General features: G+C 43.3%; 1 protein-coding gene across 1 annotated transcript in view; it reads left to right on the top strand.

Annotated features, from left to right (window-relative positions):
* Window positions 1-3,086: 3,086 nt before the first annotated feature.
* LOC308295763 (rabphilin-3A-like) overlaps window positions 3,087-16,149 on the top strand; it is a gene marked incomplete at its 3' end in the record, with an annotated part of 32,549 nt that continues 19,486 nt past the window's right edge. Inside the window, exons 1-6 of the mRNA XM_080738810.1 lie at window positions 3,087-3,202; window positions 8,397-8,526; window positions 13,278-13,361; window positions 13,918-14,059; window positions 14,528-14,572; window positions 15,436-15,663. Coding sequence (XP_080594936.1) covers window positions 3,174-3,202; window positions 8,397-8,526; window positions 13,278-13,361; window positions 13,918-14,059; window positions 14,528-14,572; window positions 15,436-15,663 — 658 coding nt within the window. The 5' untranslated portion in view covers window positions 3,087-3,173. The remainder of the gene's footprint in view (window positions 3,203-8,396; window positions 8,527-13,277; window positions 13,362-13,917; window positions 14,060-14,527; window positions 14,573-15,435; window positions 15,664-16,149) is intronic.

The following is a 16,149-nucleotide window of genomic DNA, read 5'->3' as shown; positions in this document are numbered from 1 at the left end:
TCCGAGTCCCAACAAATATCATTAAATATATATCTATACTATAATTTTGCGAACGTCTGTCTGTCTGTCTGTCTGAAACAGCGTTTCTCCTCAGTGGCTGGAGCAATTGAACTGAAATCGCATCACCATTAGCATATGAACACACCTAACATAACTGTGAAGCCTGTTTGTCACTTTCACAAATCATATACTGTATATTAGCATTTTTATGGGGGGGGGGGGGGGGGGGGGGGTAGCCATTAAACGAAACGGGTATTTCTTACATTGATGCTCCTACATATTATCATGCAAGCACCAGTTAAAGTTACTTTCCATCCCTCATATACTGTATGCACAGTGCACATCCCATAACCCACACACTGCACATCATTTTGGAGCTCATATCTTTGAACGGGTAAGGGCTAGTTAAATATAATTTTCAACATTTACAAAAAAATTGTCCCGTTTTTTGCAAGAATTAAAATAATAGTAGCTGTTTTCAGTGGTTGCATATCCGTTTATCATGTTCTTTTCATGAAAACATGCTCACCTAACCAATCAGAAAACATGAACAAATTCAACGCTGAGGCTGTTTGTCAATCACTCACTGCCTGTACTGTATGCAAGCCTACGGTGCTTATGTGCGCGTGCATGAACGTTAGAGAATGGGGGCACGTGTGCGCGGTGAACGTGCACATTGCTTTGAGGGTCCCGGTTTTAGGAAACCGTGGTTAGCGTCCCGGTTTGAGCGGCTGAATATATGGTCACCCTATTATACCCCCAAGTACGACATGAAAGCAAAATGTCCAAGTGCCACTCACACAAATAGAATTACTTTTGTTAGGGACATCGTTGCAGCCTCTGTCTGTGGAACCTGAATTGCTCAGTAGTTGCATCATACGTAGACTATGGGCATTATAGAAAAAGGTTGTTATTGATTGTGAGACTTAAATAGATAAGAGTAAGATAGATGGCTTCTTGAGCCATTCAAGCCATTCAATTTGAAAGTCGATACCACAAATCTACAAAGTACAAACACAGATCAGATCACGCTTGCTTTGTAAATCTTATGCTGTAGTACGTTGTTGCATCATCTTTGTATCGGTCCTGAGGCAATAAGAGAAAGTGCACCTGGTGGCCAGCCAATGTGAGGCCAGCACTATGCTATGCTGCCTCACAGATTTCGGGAGCAAAATGTCATCACTGATGAGAGAACCGCTATACGATCGCCAGTGCTGCATAAGCACAAGAGATAAAGATCCCAGATAGCTATTGCTTGCCAGCCAGCAAGCATAAAGTACCTTCAGGTTTTGCGGCTAAGACGTGATAAGTGATTACATTGCAAGATAAACTACAAGGGGCAGTTGTCTTATCGAACGCATATACAGTATAAGGCTTGAATGGTAGGCTATAGAAGGAGCAAGAATAATATAGCTGCAGGACTCTGGTAACGTGTCAAATGATTTCATATTTGGTGTTTAAAGGCACTAAGGCAGCCTTCAACGGCACCGAATTCGGCAGCGACGTCGGCAGTGGTAAGCGTTGGAAAGAGTCCGTGGCTGGAAATCTGTGATTGAAAGGTAGAAGAAAGTGGTTCTAATCTGTTCGTCTCTGTGTGTGTGTGTGTGTGTGTGTGTGTGTGTGTGTGTGTGTGTGTGTGTGCGTGTGCGTGTGCGTGCGTGCGTGTCTCCCTGTCCACCTGCAGCCTGTGACAGCGCAGCAGCAGCCATGACGGACGCGGTGATGGGCGGCAGCTCGGAGCGCTGGGTGTCCAACGACAGGCATGCCAAGTAAGCGCGGGTGGCAGAGCAGCATGGCTGTATGCTCGGGCAACGGCGAGCACTGTGCTATAATCGCTGTGAAAAAGGCTGCTGTGTGGTTTTATTAACCACCACACCCCCCCACCCCCCTCCCCTTCCTCCTCCTCCCCATCTCTTTTCTCTGGCACTAATCTAGTGTCTATTCTCTTTTTTCCTCCCCCCCTCCTTTCTTTCTCCCGCCTCCTTTCGACGCGTGATCTCCAGCGATAAGGAGCAGTGAGTTGAAAAGCTCTTTACTCCCCAACTCTTATCTCTCCATCCCTGCATGTGCTGCGTACAGTAGATCAACTCTGACAACACCATAGAGCCTATAGTAGTATCAGTGTAATGTGGGGATGCTGCGGTGTGAATGCATATTTATTCATGAATGATTTGTGTACAAGCTAGCCCTACAGAGCAGGGTTACTGCAGCATGCTTGCACAATGTGCATGTGTCCATTACTCACTCACACATAAAGATCGCTGTATGTTACAGTACTCTGCTGTGTTCCTGCCTCCGGTGTTTCCATCTGACACGTTTAAACCGTCTCAACGCTGAATGTATTGAATGTATTATTTGTGTGTGTGTGTGTGTTTGTGCATATTTTACTATAATCAGCTCCATTGTATAAGTAAGGAGACTGTCTTGTAGGGGTGTAACAGCTAATCAAAATTGATTTAATCGATTGTAATTTGAATCAACTGATACATTTTTGTATTCCTTTTTTATACATTATTATTATTTTCTTTAAATACGGTTGAATGTGAGCTTGTAGAGTAGATCAGATTTAGTAATTTTTTGCAACACCAATTATACAATGTATATATAAGCCAAAGTATAGAATATGGCACAAATATATCATCACTGTCAGAAACCTTGTATCTCCAAGTTTCAAATTTGTAAATTCTTTGCAAAGCAAAGCCCTGCTTCATCAAACAAGGCCGTCGCACAAAAGTAGCAGATCTACAAGCACACAACGCCTCGCACCGCGAGGCGTTGTGTGCTTGTAGATGGGTTTTGGACATACAAGGTTTCCACCTGACAATGACGATATAATAAATGGCTAATCATCATCGTTTTTTATATATATTTTTACGTTTTTAACATTGATTCATTGATGTAATCTTATCCAAATATGCTCTTATCGGTTATCGGCTTGAATAATAGCTAAGAAAATACACGATAGCCATCGTCCCTCTGCAAGTCGGAGCGGTGAGATTGACCTCAGAACGTCTGTGGCTTTCAGGGGCAACTGGACCATGCAGGCGGGCCCGGGCCCTGGACCTGGACCTGGACCTGGACCTGGACCAGGACCAGGAGGACCTGGACCCGGTCCAGACCTGACAGACGAGGAGAAGGAGATTATAAACAACGTGATCGCCCGCGCTGAGAAGATGGAGGCCATGGAGCAGGAGAGGATCGGGTGAGATTTACAGACCGCATGCCGGATCACCAGGCTTTCTACCGCGGAGGAAAGCCTGGTATTCGTGGTTAACCCATTAAGACAGGGGTCTTCAACGTTTTCAGGCCAAGGACCACCTAAGTTGAGAGAGAGATGAAGCAGGGACCCCTCACCACCATTTCATAGATTACACATAATTTCATCGTTTGACAGCACAATCGTCAGTGTATTTTGGATTCCTGTCAATTTGTGTTTTCAGATATTTAACCACTTGAGCCGTCATTACCTAATAAACATGACCTTTCACTCTTTTTCCCCTCTACACCAAACCTCTTTGCCGAAAACAGCCGATCTACAAGCTCACAACGCCTCGCGCTGCGAGGCGTTGTGAGCTTGTTGATCTGCTATTTTTGGCTAAAGTTCCTGAATATGGACATTAGGGTACTGTGGTTCATATAAAAAAGAGAAAAAAAGGGTTCTATCTCACAAACATTCAGAGGACCCCCTGTAGTGGCTCTAAGGACCCCCTAGGGGTCCCGGACTCCCTGTTGAAGACCCCTGCATTAAGACATGGAACGTTTAAACCACTTTAACCATTATTTCAGGCTTTAACTATTAAAAAACAGCAGACATACAAGCTCACATCAGCGCGGCACTCGATGTGAGCCTGTACAGATCTGCTATTTTTTAAATATTGTGAAAATGTTTGCAAGTCTTTGAATATTTATATTTTCAAAGCGAATTTGAATTCAAATCTTTGCTTCTGGGTGGTCCCTGGAACAACATGTTTTGAGATGGGGGTCCGCGGCCAAATAAATATAATTCTGGGGGTCCTTGACGTGAAAGAATTTAGAACCACTGATGATAGAAACATGACATTTGGAAGTATTTATAAGACGTTTATAGAATCGGGTCAAAATATTCAAAGACAAATTTACAAGATTTTTCAAAAATAGCAGATCTACAAGCTTGCGGCGCACGTCGTGAGCTTGTATATCTGCTATTTTTTTAATCGTTAAAGCATAAAATAATGGTTAAAGTAAGGTCTAAATGGGTTAAAGAAAATAATCGTGGTACCGGTGGACGTCACAATGCGACTCAAAGTCGCGCCAGTCCCGCTACACGTTAGAATAGATAATATCAAAAATTTGATTATATAAAAAAAAAAAAGAATAGATAATATCTAACGATTATTATACCAAAAGAAAAGCAGGGATTATACCAAACTAAACAAGTTTTAAAGGGAATCATTTTGGAGATGCACAGAGCCGGTGGTTCCGGTCACATGGTTATTTCCGCTCTGACCAGATCAGAAACACGAAAATGGTATTGATCCCACTGACTCATCCCAGGCTAGGAGGAACGTGGACTGGTCTCCATATTGCCTTCTCAGAGGGAGAGAGAGAGCGTGTATCAAAACAGCATCCCGGTATCGGCAGTGGAAGCTTGTGGTTGGCTGAACCGGAGGTAGGGAGCGCTCCATTGTGCTCCCCTGGACCGCGCGTAGGTGACGAAATTGGGCGGGGCTGAAGATTTATTATTCTGTTCATAAGTTAACGGCACACGAGTTGGTTTGATAAGGTTGTGGGCAGAACAATTTGTTCTTGTTTGTTATTTGACTATTTTTACTTTAATTATAATTAAAGACACTTCATAGTGAATTAGTGATTGTAATAAATAGCCTATGTCATGATTGCTAGATCAGATTGTGTTTATAATATAACGCCAGCGTGCCTCCGCCATCTCCACAGAAAACAAGCGCTCCCCCCTTGTTCCATTGTCGAAACCGGGATGCTGTTTTGATTCACGCGAGAGAGAGAGAGAGTGTGAAATGGGGGGAGGGGTGCAATGGAGAAATCCGTGTGCACAGTAAAATCCTCAGTGTACAAATGTAACCAAATTGACCCATATAGGGTCCATTTGAGTGAGGGAGGGGGAGGGGGAGTCAAATTCCACTGACGCAAGAACCTGGAGAGGGAATAGAGAGAGAGAGCCTATTTTTTCCACCCAGGCAATAATCCAGCCAATGCCGGGTACGGAAGAACGTGAACGCGCTGATGATCGGCGTGTCGTCTTGCGGCGTGCTGTCAAAGCAACGACCCTGGGCACGCTGATAATAAGGTGTGAAGCGCCACACAAAAGTAGAGTTTGTGACGTTCAGAGATGATGTGCCGCCGACACATGGGAGAGAGAGGGACGTCCGTCTCCAAGCGGAGGCTATTAATAGTGACTGACTTTTCCTACAGGAGTGGAGGAGTGGAGGTGTTCCATTGTGTGGAATTTGAATTGAATTAAGAAGTGCCAATGGGATGAGAGGAGGAGAACACAATGTGTCTCAAAGACTTTTGTTTACAACAAACTGGGATTGACAAGGCTTTTTTTTATGCCTTCATTCAGGAGCGTCACAAGGGGGACTGAGTTACTAGGGCCCAAGGTGGAGGGGCCTGGAATTATTTTATACTTTAGCTATTGAAAAATAGCAGATATCATATACAAGCTCACAGCAAGGCACCGAGTGCCGCGCTGCAAGCTTGAAGATAAGCTATTTTTGAAAAGTCGTGAAAACGTGTGCAAATCTTTGAAGATACCGGTATGTATTTTTTTAAGCAAATATTTGTAACTCAGATTTTGCTTCTGGGGGGTTCCCTGGAACTAAATATTTTGAGATGGGGGTCCGTGGCCAAATGAAAAACTTTGAGCACCACTGACATAGAAACATACGTTTTTCAAAAAACCTTAGAACGATTTGAAATATTCAGACTTAGCAGAAAAAATAGCAGATCTACAAGCTCGGAGCGCGGGACTCGGTGAGCTTGTATATCTGCTATTTTTCAATAGCTAAAGTACACAGGGCCCAGAATTTTGTGCGACACCCCTGCCTTCATTGCGACCGTAGGTCGCATTTACTATCAAACCCTGCACAAACTGTGAGTCAGTCCGTCAGTCTGTCTGTCACACCTCACACGTCACACTCTTGCCCTGCTCATATCTCCGCAACCGTTGCCCCGATCCATGCCAAATTTTGCACACACGTTCCTCCCAGGTCCCTGGGGGACCCCCAGATGTAAACAATTACCAAATGTGCAAAAATGACCAAATGACCACCCCAACGGGGCTGATCACGGGGAATTCCCGGGGACCACCGACTCCTGGTGCTCCAGAACGGATGCAAAAGTGGTGGCGCCCCCAGTGGAGGACCCCCTACACTGCAGCTCACATAAAATGCCGTAACTTCGGCTAGGAGCGACCGGGACAGCCGGGGCCGGTACCTATTCGTCCGCCTTGCCGGCGCGGAGACCCCACCCCTCATTTCTCACATGGCCCTCTTCTAGCGCCACCATGAGGCCGATTCTTGCAAAACACATTTTTGGACACTGCTCCTACAATTTTCGCCCTAAAATCACGCAAATCGGTACACAGTATGTCTACACTCATCCCATCAACATGAATCTGTCCCATATAGCGCCACCTCCAGGCCGAGTTTTAAAAACACATTTTTGGACACTGCTCCTACAGATTTTGCCCTAAAATCACGAAAATCACTACACAGTATGTCTACACTCATGTCATCAACATGGATCAGGAAGATTTTGGCAAAACACATTTTTGCCCTATTTGTGGAGATAAGTGACCTACGGTCGCTTATCTCCCGATTAGGGAGCCTTACTGGTTATTGATGGGACAGTTGGGCAGACAGGAAATGTGAGAGAGAGAGATGGGGAGTGACACGCAGCAAAGGTGGTCGGGATCAAACCCACGACGCGCTGTGAGGCTACGGTCGGATACAATGACATTCTACGTACTGTAGGGCAGGGGTTCTTAACCTGAGGTCCTGGGACCCCCAGGGGTCCTGTAACTGAGGGGGTTGCCGGAGGTCCACCGCTAAATTATTGAGAGTTGGAGAAACCAAATGGACTGTCATCATGAGTAACAAAACACGAGGGTACAAATGGTTCCATGTGTGCACTCTAAAATTATGATTATCTTTTTTAAATTTTATTGATTTAATACTTTATAGTAAAAATGTAAGCCTCACACGGTACAGTCGGACAACTCCTGGACTACAAATACAAAACACTATTATGTTCAAAGGAGAAAAAGGAAGTCCCAGAAAATAAATAATAATGGAAATAAAGAGTCTGGTGGTACTAGAAAGGCAGGGTTTTCTCAGTGGAAAATCAGACCGGCCCAATCGGGATCGGGATAACCCAGTATGAACAAAATAGTCCCACTTTTGAGAACATGGGAATGGGTATCAGTCTTTCTGACATAAAAAAAAAAAAAAAAAAAAATTGAGTAAATCAATTTTTTCCCCACCCCTATAACACACATACGTTTATGCAGGTCACCAAGCACACATTGATAGGTTAACCCCAATAGGGCAAGTGAGGTCACAATAGATCAACTCAACTCATCTCAACTCAATTGACTGGCTTTACATGAAATATAAATAAATATAAACAGTGTGCACCCGTCCCAGAAACCAAATAGCAAATAAACTTACATTTATTTAAAGTATCCCAAGACTAATATATTATATACATCAGGTACTTAACAACAAGGGGACACAGTGACAAGCTGTATAGGACTTCATTTTTTTGGAAGGGGGACACATCTGTCCGTGTCTATGGACATACTGTACTGTACTCAGTGATGGGCAGTAGCTAGCTACAAGTAGCTTAGCTACATAGCTTAACTACATTTCTAAGTAGCGTTTAATGGAAACTTGCTACATTTCTCTGGAGATAGCTTGTAGTGTAGTTGAGCTATATTTAATCAAGAGTAACTAGTAGTGTAGCTTACTACATTTTCCAAGTAGCTGGGCCATCACGTCGGGATAAATAAATAAATAAATAAATAAATAGACCAGTCATTACAATAGTGTCCCCAATAGTGAGTGGTATACATTTAATTTAAAGCCAGACAGAGGGTTTCCAGTTTCAGTCTGTTTTATAATAAACAATCAAACTGAGCATTTTTTACCTGCCCATTTGTTTGGTGGAAAGTTGTTCTTGATAAAAAAAAAAGTAGTGTTGATGTAGCTAGCTACTTTTGCCCTGTAGCTTGTAGTGTAACTTGCTTCATTTCTCTGGGGATAGCTTGTAGTGTAGTTGAACTATATTTAATCAAGAGTAACTAGTGGTGTAGCTTACTATATTTTCCAAGTAGCTTGCCCATCACTGACTGTACTGATGACCCCTGCTCCTGTCTGCAGGCGCCTGGTGAACCGTCTGGATGACATGAAGAAGACGGTGTGTGGCGACGGCGTGTCCCGCTGTCTGCTGTGTGGGGAGCAGCTGGGCTCACCTGGGGTCAGCTCAGTGGTGTGTGAGGACTGCAAAAAGGTACTGTAGACTCAGAGCGTTGTTTCCTAATATTCAAAATATTTTCAAAAAAACGTTACCAGAAAAGCTTTTTTTTTAATGTTTTTAAAAACAACATTCTAAGATTTTTCCAGTAATTTCATGAAGAAAATCAAAGAAAAATCGAAGAAATTCCATAAATTCGAGCACAAATGTTCAAGAAGTAGTGAAAATAGCTGATCTACAAGCTCACAACGCGGCCCGAAGCGATGTGTTGTGAGCTTGTAGATCTGCTGTTTTCACTAGTTTGGGAACCACTGGCTAATTACCAGTGGTGTAAATGAACTAAGTTACGTTAAGTTAAAGTAACTAAGTACATTTACTAGTTCTGCACTTAAAGTACAGTTTTGCGGTAGGCCTACTTGAGTATTTCCAATTTCCAATACTTTTATAGCTCTACGCCACTACATCTCGGATCCAAACATTGTACTTTTACTCCACTACATTTATTTGAAAACGTTTGTTACTAGTTACTTTGTAGATTGATTGATTATTACAAAACATACATGAACCTCTTCAGCCCTATATACATTTCGGCCATTTGAAAATAGATCTACAAGCTCACAATGCGTTGCGTTGCACCACATTGTGAGCTTGTAGATCTGCTATTTTCTAATATTTGTATACATTTGAAAACCCGTGCAACGGGACATTTTGCATAGTGAGTACTTTCTACTTTTGTACTTTGAGTACATTTTGATACCAATACTTTTGTACTTACACTCAAGTCAATTTTGAATTCCGGACTTTTGCTTGTAACAGAGTATTTCTACAGACTACATTGCAGTAGTGATACTTTTACTAAGGAGTAGTTCCAGGGGCGTCATTTGGGCCTCCAGGGTGTTGCCTTGGCAACACCCTAGCATTTCTGAGTATTTAGGGGAAAAAAGTAAGTCTCTAGCTCATTCCTGTCAAGAGTTATGATTTTTTAAAGAATTAACCAACTGCTCACTGGAGTCTACAGTAGGTTTCACACAGAGATCAGCTGGCGACAATTGAGTTGATTGATTGGAATGTTAAGTGATCAGCTCTCAATCGCTCTCTCTCTCTCTTGTCTCTCTCTCTGGTTGTCTGGCTATGAATATACCTGTACATAACTGCAATATCCGAACTGTACATAAGATTACACATATTAGGCTTGAAAATTAATGATGTTAAGAAAATAACTTATTTTTTCAACATTTTGAAAAATAATAATTAAAAAGGGGTTTAAAATGTATTAAAGTATTATTATTCACTGATATTCCCTTATTGTTATTAAAATAATTATTGTCCTGCATCAAACAAAATGTTTTGTAGCCATTTAGAAATTATAGCAGAGATTATCAAATGGTTTATTCTTATTGGCACTTCTTAAACAAATATCTCTCGTAGCCTACCAAATATCTTGCTGCAACTGTCATACTTGTTAGACTGTTGTGTGGGGAAAAAACACCCGAAACTGAAATAATAAAAAAAAAACACCCAAAACCGGATAAACCCGACATTTTTCACACAAGTGGACAAACTCCATTCCTTGCAACACCCTAGATATTGGTCAAATTACGCCTCTGAGTAGTTCACCCCCAAAATGACTTTTTTTCCTATTGATTAGTCACACCATGGAGACTTGAGTTCAATAATATTTTTGAGCGGTGGTCACAACGCTCCTATACGTGGCCGTGTGTGTGGGTCTGTCTGTCTGTCTGTTTGTCTGTTTGTCTGTCTGTCTGTCTGTCTGTCTGTCTGTCTCCGGGTATGTAGCCTGCAGTAACCTTTTCTGACCACACATGTTAAGGGAGGGGCGCTGTTGTTCAGGATAGGCCAGGCATAGGCCAGGCACACTCACACACAAACACACACAGGGGGCACACACACACACACACACACACACACACACACACACACACACACACACACACACACACACACACACACACACACACACACACAGGGGGCACACACACACACACACACACACACACACACACACACACACACACACACACACACACACACCACCGCTCAGTTCACACGAGTGTGATTTATTTTTTTATTTTTGTCGCATTAAGACAAAAAGAAAGAAAAATTATGTAAATTTACCCCCATTGATTCTAATACATTTTTTGTCTTAGGAATGCGACAAATACAAAAAGAATATTATTGAACTCAAGTGTCCATGGTGTGACTAATCAATAGAAAAAAAGTCATTTTGGGGGTGAACTACTCCTTTAAGTAAAACATTTGAGTACCTTTTTACACCACTGCTAATTACTAATGAACAACAGAACAAAAGCTACCGTAGGAACCACTGGCTAATTACTAATGAGCTGAGCAACAGAGCAATGCCCCTCTGTTGTAGGCTGCTGTGGTCCAATAAATCTCCCTAACCAAACACAATCCGTCATCATATACCAATCGTTCTCAACCTTTTTTCTGCATGGGCACACTTTTCATCTCCCAAGAATCCATGGTCACACCAACATAATACGGGGGTGTAAATATCGTCACTGTCGGGAAGAAACCTTGTATCTCCAAGTTTCAAATGTGTACGTTTCTTAGCAATGTAAAGCCCTGCTTCATCATACAAGGCTGTCACACAACAGTAGTGAAAACAGCAGATCTACAAGCACACAACCCACCAATACTGGCTTTCAAGCAGTTTCAAGGGGCACACTTGACCCTTCTCAGGGGCACACCAAAGGTCCCCAGGCACAGTGGTTGAGAAACACTGTCATATACTACTGGATTGTTTGTTTGTGGGGCCTTAACGGTCCTACCGGTATAACTAAAGAGCACCCATTTTCAACCTTATGTTCACATAATTTGTCCTTGCTAATGCTCATTTATCAGCGGTGGAAAATAACTACCGGTAATTTACTCATACTGTACTTAAATACAGTTTTGAGGTACTTTACTTGAGTATTTCCAATGTTCAATACTTCTACTCTACTACATCTCAGAGGCAAATATTGTACGCTACCTTTACTCCACTACAATTATTTGAAAACTTTAGTTAGGCTACTGGTTATACTTTGTAGATTTACGAAACATACATTGACCACATCAGCCCTATTTAAACTTTTGAACTATGTTCAAAAGATTTTAATACATTTTATACATGATACCTTGCAAAACAGGACATTCTGCATACTGACGTATTACTTTAACTTTTGGTGCTTTAAAGCTATACTGTGTAAGTTGCTCAACTGGTGGTCTGTAGCAGTATAGCAAACCGCGGTCGCGTTTGCTTTTTTCGTCCGTTTTTCGCTCGCGGACCGGGCCGTCAGACCACCGCGTCCGCCTCGCCTCGCCGAGACGCTTTCAATGAGGTCTCCCGTGTCCTTCTACGAGCAGCGGTTGGGGAGTTACATGCTAGACTCCTCCAGTGTAAACACTGCAGTGTACTTCCTGAAGGCGTGTGTCCTAAACCCACCAGAGAGCCCGGCAGTGTATGTTCTGCGCTGTGATTGGCCGGCAGTGTATAACCCTCGCTGTGATTGGCCGGTAGTGTGATGATGCAATTTTTTCGCGAAAACCGGTCCCGGGCAGGGATCATAGAAAACATATAAAGAGAAGGCTTTAGAAGCTGAAAATAACGGAGTGGGGGTTCTAAAACTTTAGCGATTTAACAGCTAGGACCATTTTAAGATTTGTTTTATAAAAAAAGTTACATGGTATAACTTTAAGTATATTTTGATGCCAATGCTTACTTTTACTCAAGTACATTTTCATTATCATTTTCTACATTGCAGTATTGATACTTTTGCTTTTATACTTTTTCCACTGCTGCTCATTAACTTATGAGATGGCATCATTTCCATTTACTGTGTTTCAGTGGTGGACAGTTCAGAAACCTGCCCAATAGTGCCCACCAATTTTGACATCATCGTGGTGGGCATTCCATGCTAGGTTACCATGCTGAAATAGAAGCCATTGTTCTTGCATCAATACAAAAATAAATAAATGAAATCTCACTGAAATGACCACAGATTATGGCAGATGTTTTGAACATCCACAGTCCACCCCGGAGACACGGAGTGTAGACAGAAATGGCGCTGTATCGACAATGAAAGGGCACTTCGACGTGGAATGGGGGGTGCTGCGCTAAAGAGGCTTCAGTTCAGAGGATTAGAGCCCGCACATTAGGTCATCAACACTCTGAGGGAACGCAGACATTATTTGTTGGCCGGCGGATCTCGCCGCGTCCTCCGACGTCTCAAAATGACGCAGAGGGGTACATGACTCCTGCTGCTGTCTGCTTTGAGTAAATGAGGAGGGACATGACTCCCCCTGCTGTCTACTTTGAGTAAATGAGGAAGTGATCCACGGTGGAAAACGACTGATAAATCATAGTGATTTTATCATTATAATGGATAAGCCTAAACAAACCAGTTCACATGAACAATACTGATGTAAAATAAGATATCTGAACGGTTACATTTATTTATACAATTAAAATGTCATGAGCCAGCACAGTTATAGGGGGGTTTGCCCAGACTTCTTTTTCTTCCGATCACCAAAAGAAGTCTGGGTTTCCGAGGCTAGGTCATCAATGACCTGACGAAGATCCACAACAGGATGGAAACGTTGCCAGCCAAATAAAGAGGTTTTTGTACCTAGTCTGGTGTGCGTGCTCCTATCCTCTTTGAACTGTACTGTACTGAACTGTTGTACGTTGTACAAAAGAAATTCTGAAAAAAGTTGAAAGTGATTAAGCCATAAGCAATCTTTGATTTTCTCACCTCACGCAGCACATGTGCACAAAGTGTGGAATCCAATCGAACAGCCGGCCACGCTCCGTGTGGCTCTGCAAGATCTGCAAGGAACAGCGGGAGGCAAGTGTCGCCTTTGTGACTTGTTTTCAACTGTGAAGCACTTCGTAAATGTGTTTGTAGTAAAGTGCCATACTAATGAAGTTGTCGTTATTGTTTTATTTTTTTAATCGATCTTGACAACAACATTTTGAACATATATTCGGTATAAGCCCGGAAGCCTACGAGAGTTGTTTGCAGCATGTTTATAGAAAGGTGCAAGGCCAGAAAGTAGTTTTTTGCCACTCATTAGGCGTTCCTGCGTTATGTCCGGTATCGATGATGATGATGTCACGTGCATACCCTCTATATCATCACTGTCGGGCAGAAACCTCATATCTCCAAGTTTCAAATTTGTATTTTTTTCGTAAAGTAAAGCCCTGCTTCATCATACAAGACTGTCGCACAAAACTAGCGAAAACAGCGGATCTACAAGCACACAACGCCTCGCATGTGTGCTTGTAGATCAGCTATTTTCACTATTCTAAATCATTTTTAAAATGATGAATACAAAACAAACAGTTTTGGACGTGCAGGGTTTCCACCCGACAGCGACAATATATTTTCTTTCTTCCCCAAGGTATGGAAGAGGTCTGGTGCCTGGTTCTTCAAAGGCTTCCCTAAGCATTTCCTACCTCCTCCGATGCCGATCTCCAAACCCGCCGAGCAAGCTGCAGACCCCCAGGGTCCCCCAGCGTCGGTATCCCAACCACAGCCCCAGGGTAGCTATAGAGTCATCTTTCTACCCCCTGAGCCATAACCCATTCAGGCATGAAAAATACCTAAAAGATTTCTTCTAAATCCAAAACGGTTTTCTGAAAAACGTATGTTTCTATGATCAGTGGTGCTAAATGTGTTTAATGTCAAGGACCCCTAGAATTATATGTATTTGACCGCTGACCCCCATTTCCAGACTTACAAAAGTTTGCTTCAGAAAATAGCAGATCTACAAGCTTGTATATCTGCTATTTTTTAATAGTTAAAGCATTAAATAATGGTTAAAGTGGTCAAAATCTAACGTAACAACAAAGATGTTTCCCCAGTCTTAACGGGTTTATGCACCTAAAGAGAATAAAAGAAGGGCAAGATTTGTCGAAGCAATACAGTCTTACATAAAGGGTATTTTCCATGCCCTTCGCTTTGCTCAAAACGCTTTTAACTTTCTCTCCATCCACATCAACTTCTTCCAGGTCAGACTCATGTTGCCGCCTCTCAGCAGCAGCAGCCGGCTACAGGCAAGTTATCTCAACAGCCATTAAAAAGATCTAACCTTTTGCTCCACCTTTTGCGATCTGCGTATCCCTCCAGAGCCCTGCCGTTTTCCCCTAAGCACCACCTCTTTAGTCTCAACCCAGCAGCATCTGCACACTCACATCACCGCCCCCTCTTCGCAGGCTGCCCATCCTCTCATTACTTTAAAACCCACAACCACACCATCATCACTCCTTTGATCTGCTTCCCAAATTTGTCATCACCGCCTCCCCGTTGCAGAGGGAGGAATGAGGTGCAGCAGCTCGATTAGACTGTCGGGGAAGTGCATGCATGCTGTGACACGGGAGGTGTGCCTTCGGACGCTCCCAGCTGTGACGGGTCACAACAAAAAAGAAACGGCCGCGCAATTACCTGCGAAATGTGGCATGCTGCTCGTGACAGAAAGTGGGGAAAATAGGTGGCTGGAGAAGGAAAGCAGACCATGTAATCACAGCATATACTGTATATATAGGCAGTAGTTGCACCGTATGTAGGTCAATGCCTTTGCAACCGAAAGGCTGCAACATCAAAAGTATCCGGAGAGACTGGGGGGTATTACAGATTTAACTGCAGTGGAGGCGGGAAGTTGTGTGTGTGTGTGTGTGTGTGTGTGTGTGTGTGTGTGTGTGTGTGTGTGTGTGTGTGTGTGTGTGTGTGTGTGTGTGTGTGTGTGTGTGTGTGTGTGTGTGTGTGTGTGTGTGTGTGTGTGTGTGTGTGTGTGTACTCGCGCGCGCGCTCTGTGTGTGTGTGTATGCAGACATGCACTGCACGCGCGCATGTTTTTCTGTGCGAGCGCATGTGTGCGGGCGACCCCATGCTAATGGCACATTCATGCATGCCGGTCTAGGACCACAACCGCAGGGCCGTGACGCTGGCTACCCACCTGTGGCCCCTAAGCCACCTGTGGCCCCTAAACCAGCTGTGGCCCCTAAACCCACAGAGGTGCGCATGGCGGCGGGCGGCGCCGGTCCGGGCTACGCGGGGGGCGCGGGCCAGGGCAGCCCCGTGGTGATGAAGAAAGCCGTGCCCGTCCACAGCTCCAGACCACAGCCGGCCGCTGGCATCACCCAGCAAGGTGAGCAACGAGGACAGCACTCATCGTTAGGTCTGTCACAAGCATTTATGACATAAATCGTCCAATCGCAATCGTTTTTGTCATAATCGTCATAATCGTTTCCATGTTGAACATTTCATATATTTTCAAACCTTTTCAAAAATAGTGGAAATAGCCGATCTACAAGCTCTTGTAGATCGGCTATTTCCACTATCAATGTTCTTTTTTACAGTACAAAGTTGTCAAATGTGTCAGTCATTTCTTTGTTTATTTAGGTTACTATATGTGTCATATATGTCATGTGCAACTTCAAAGCCTATGAGCCAAACAGACATGTAATTGTCAATGACAAAAACGCAATTAAATCGCTAATCGCAATTATTTGAGTGACAATTAATCGTCATATAAAATGTCATAATGGTGACAGCCCATCGTAATGTTCGGGAGATGATCCCCAAGAGTTACCCTCCCGCCGCGTAGAAATATTGTGTCCAAAACGGGGACTTC

The sequence above is a fragment of the Nannobrachium achirus genome (genome assembly GCF_963921795.1).
Source record: "Nannobrachium achirus genome assembly, chromosome: 12".
Taxonomy (NCBI): Eukaryota; Metazoa; Chordata; class Actinopteri; order Myctophiformes; family Myctophidae; genus Nannobrachium; species Nannobrachium achirus.
This window is presented reverse-complemented; position numbering and strand designations above follow the sequence as displayed.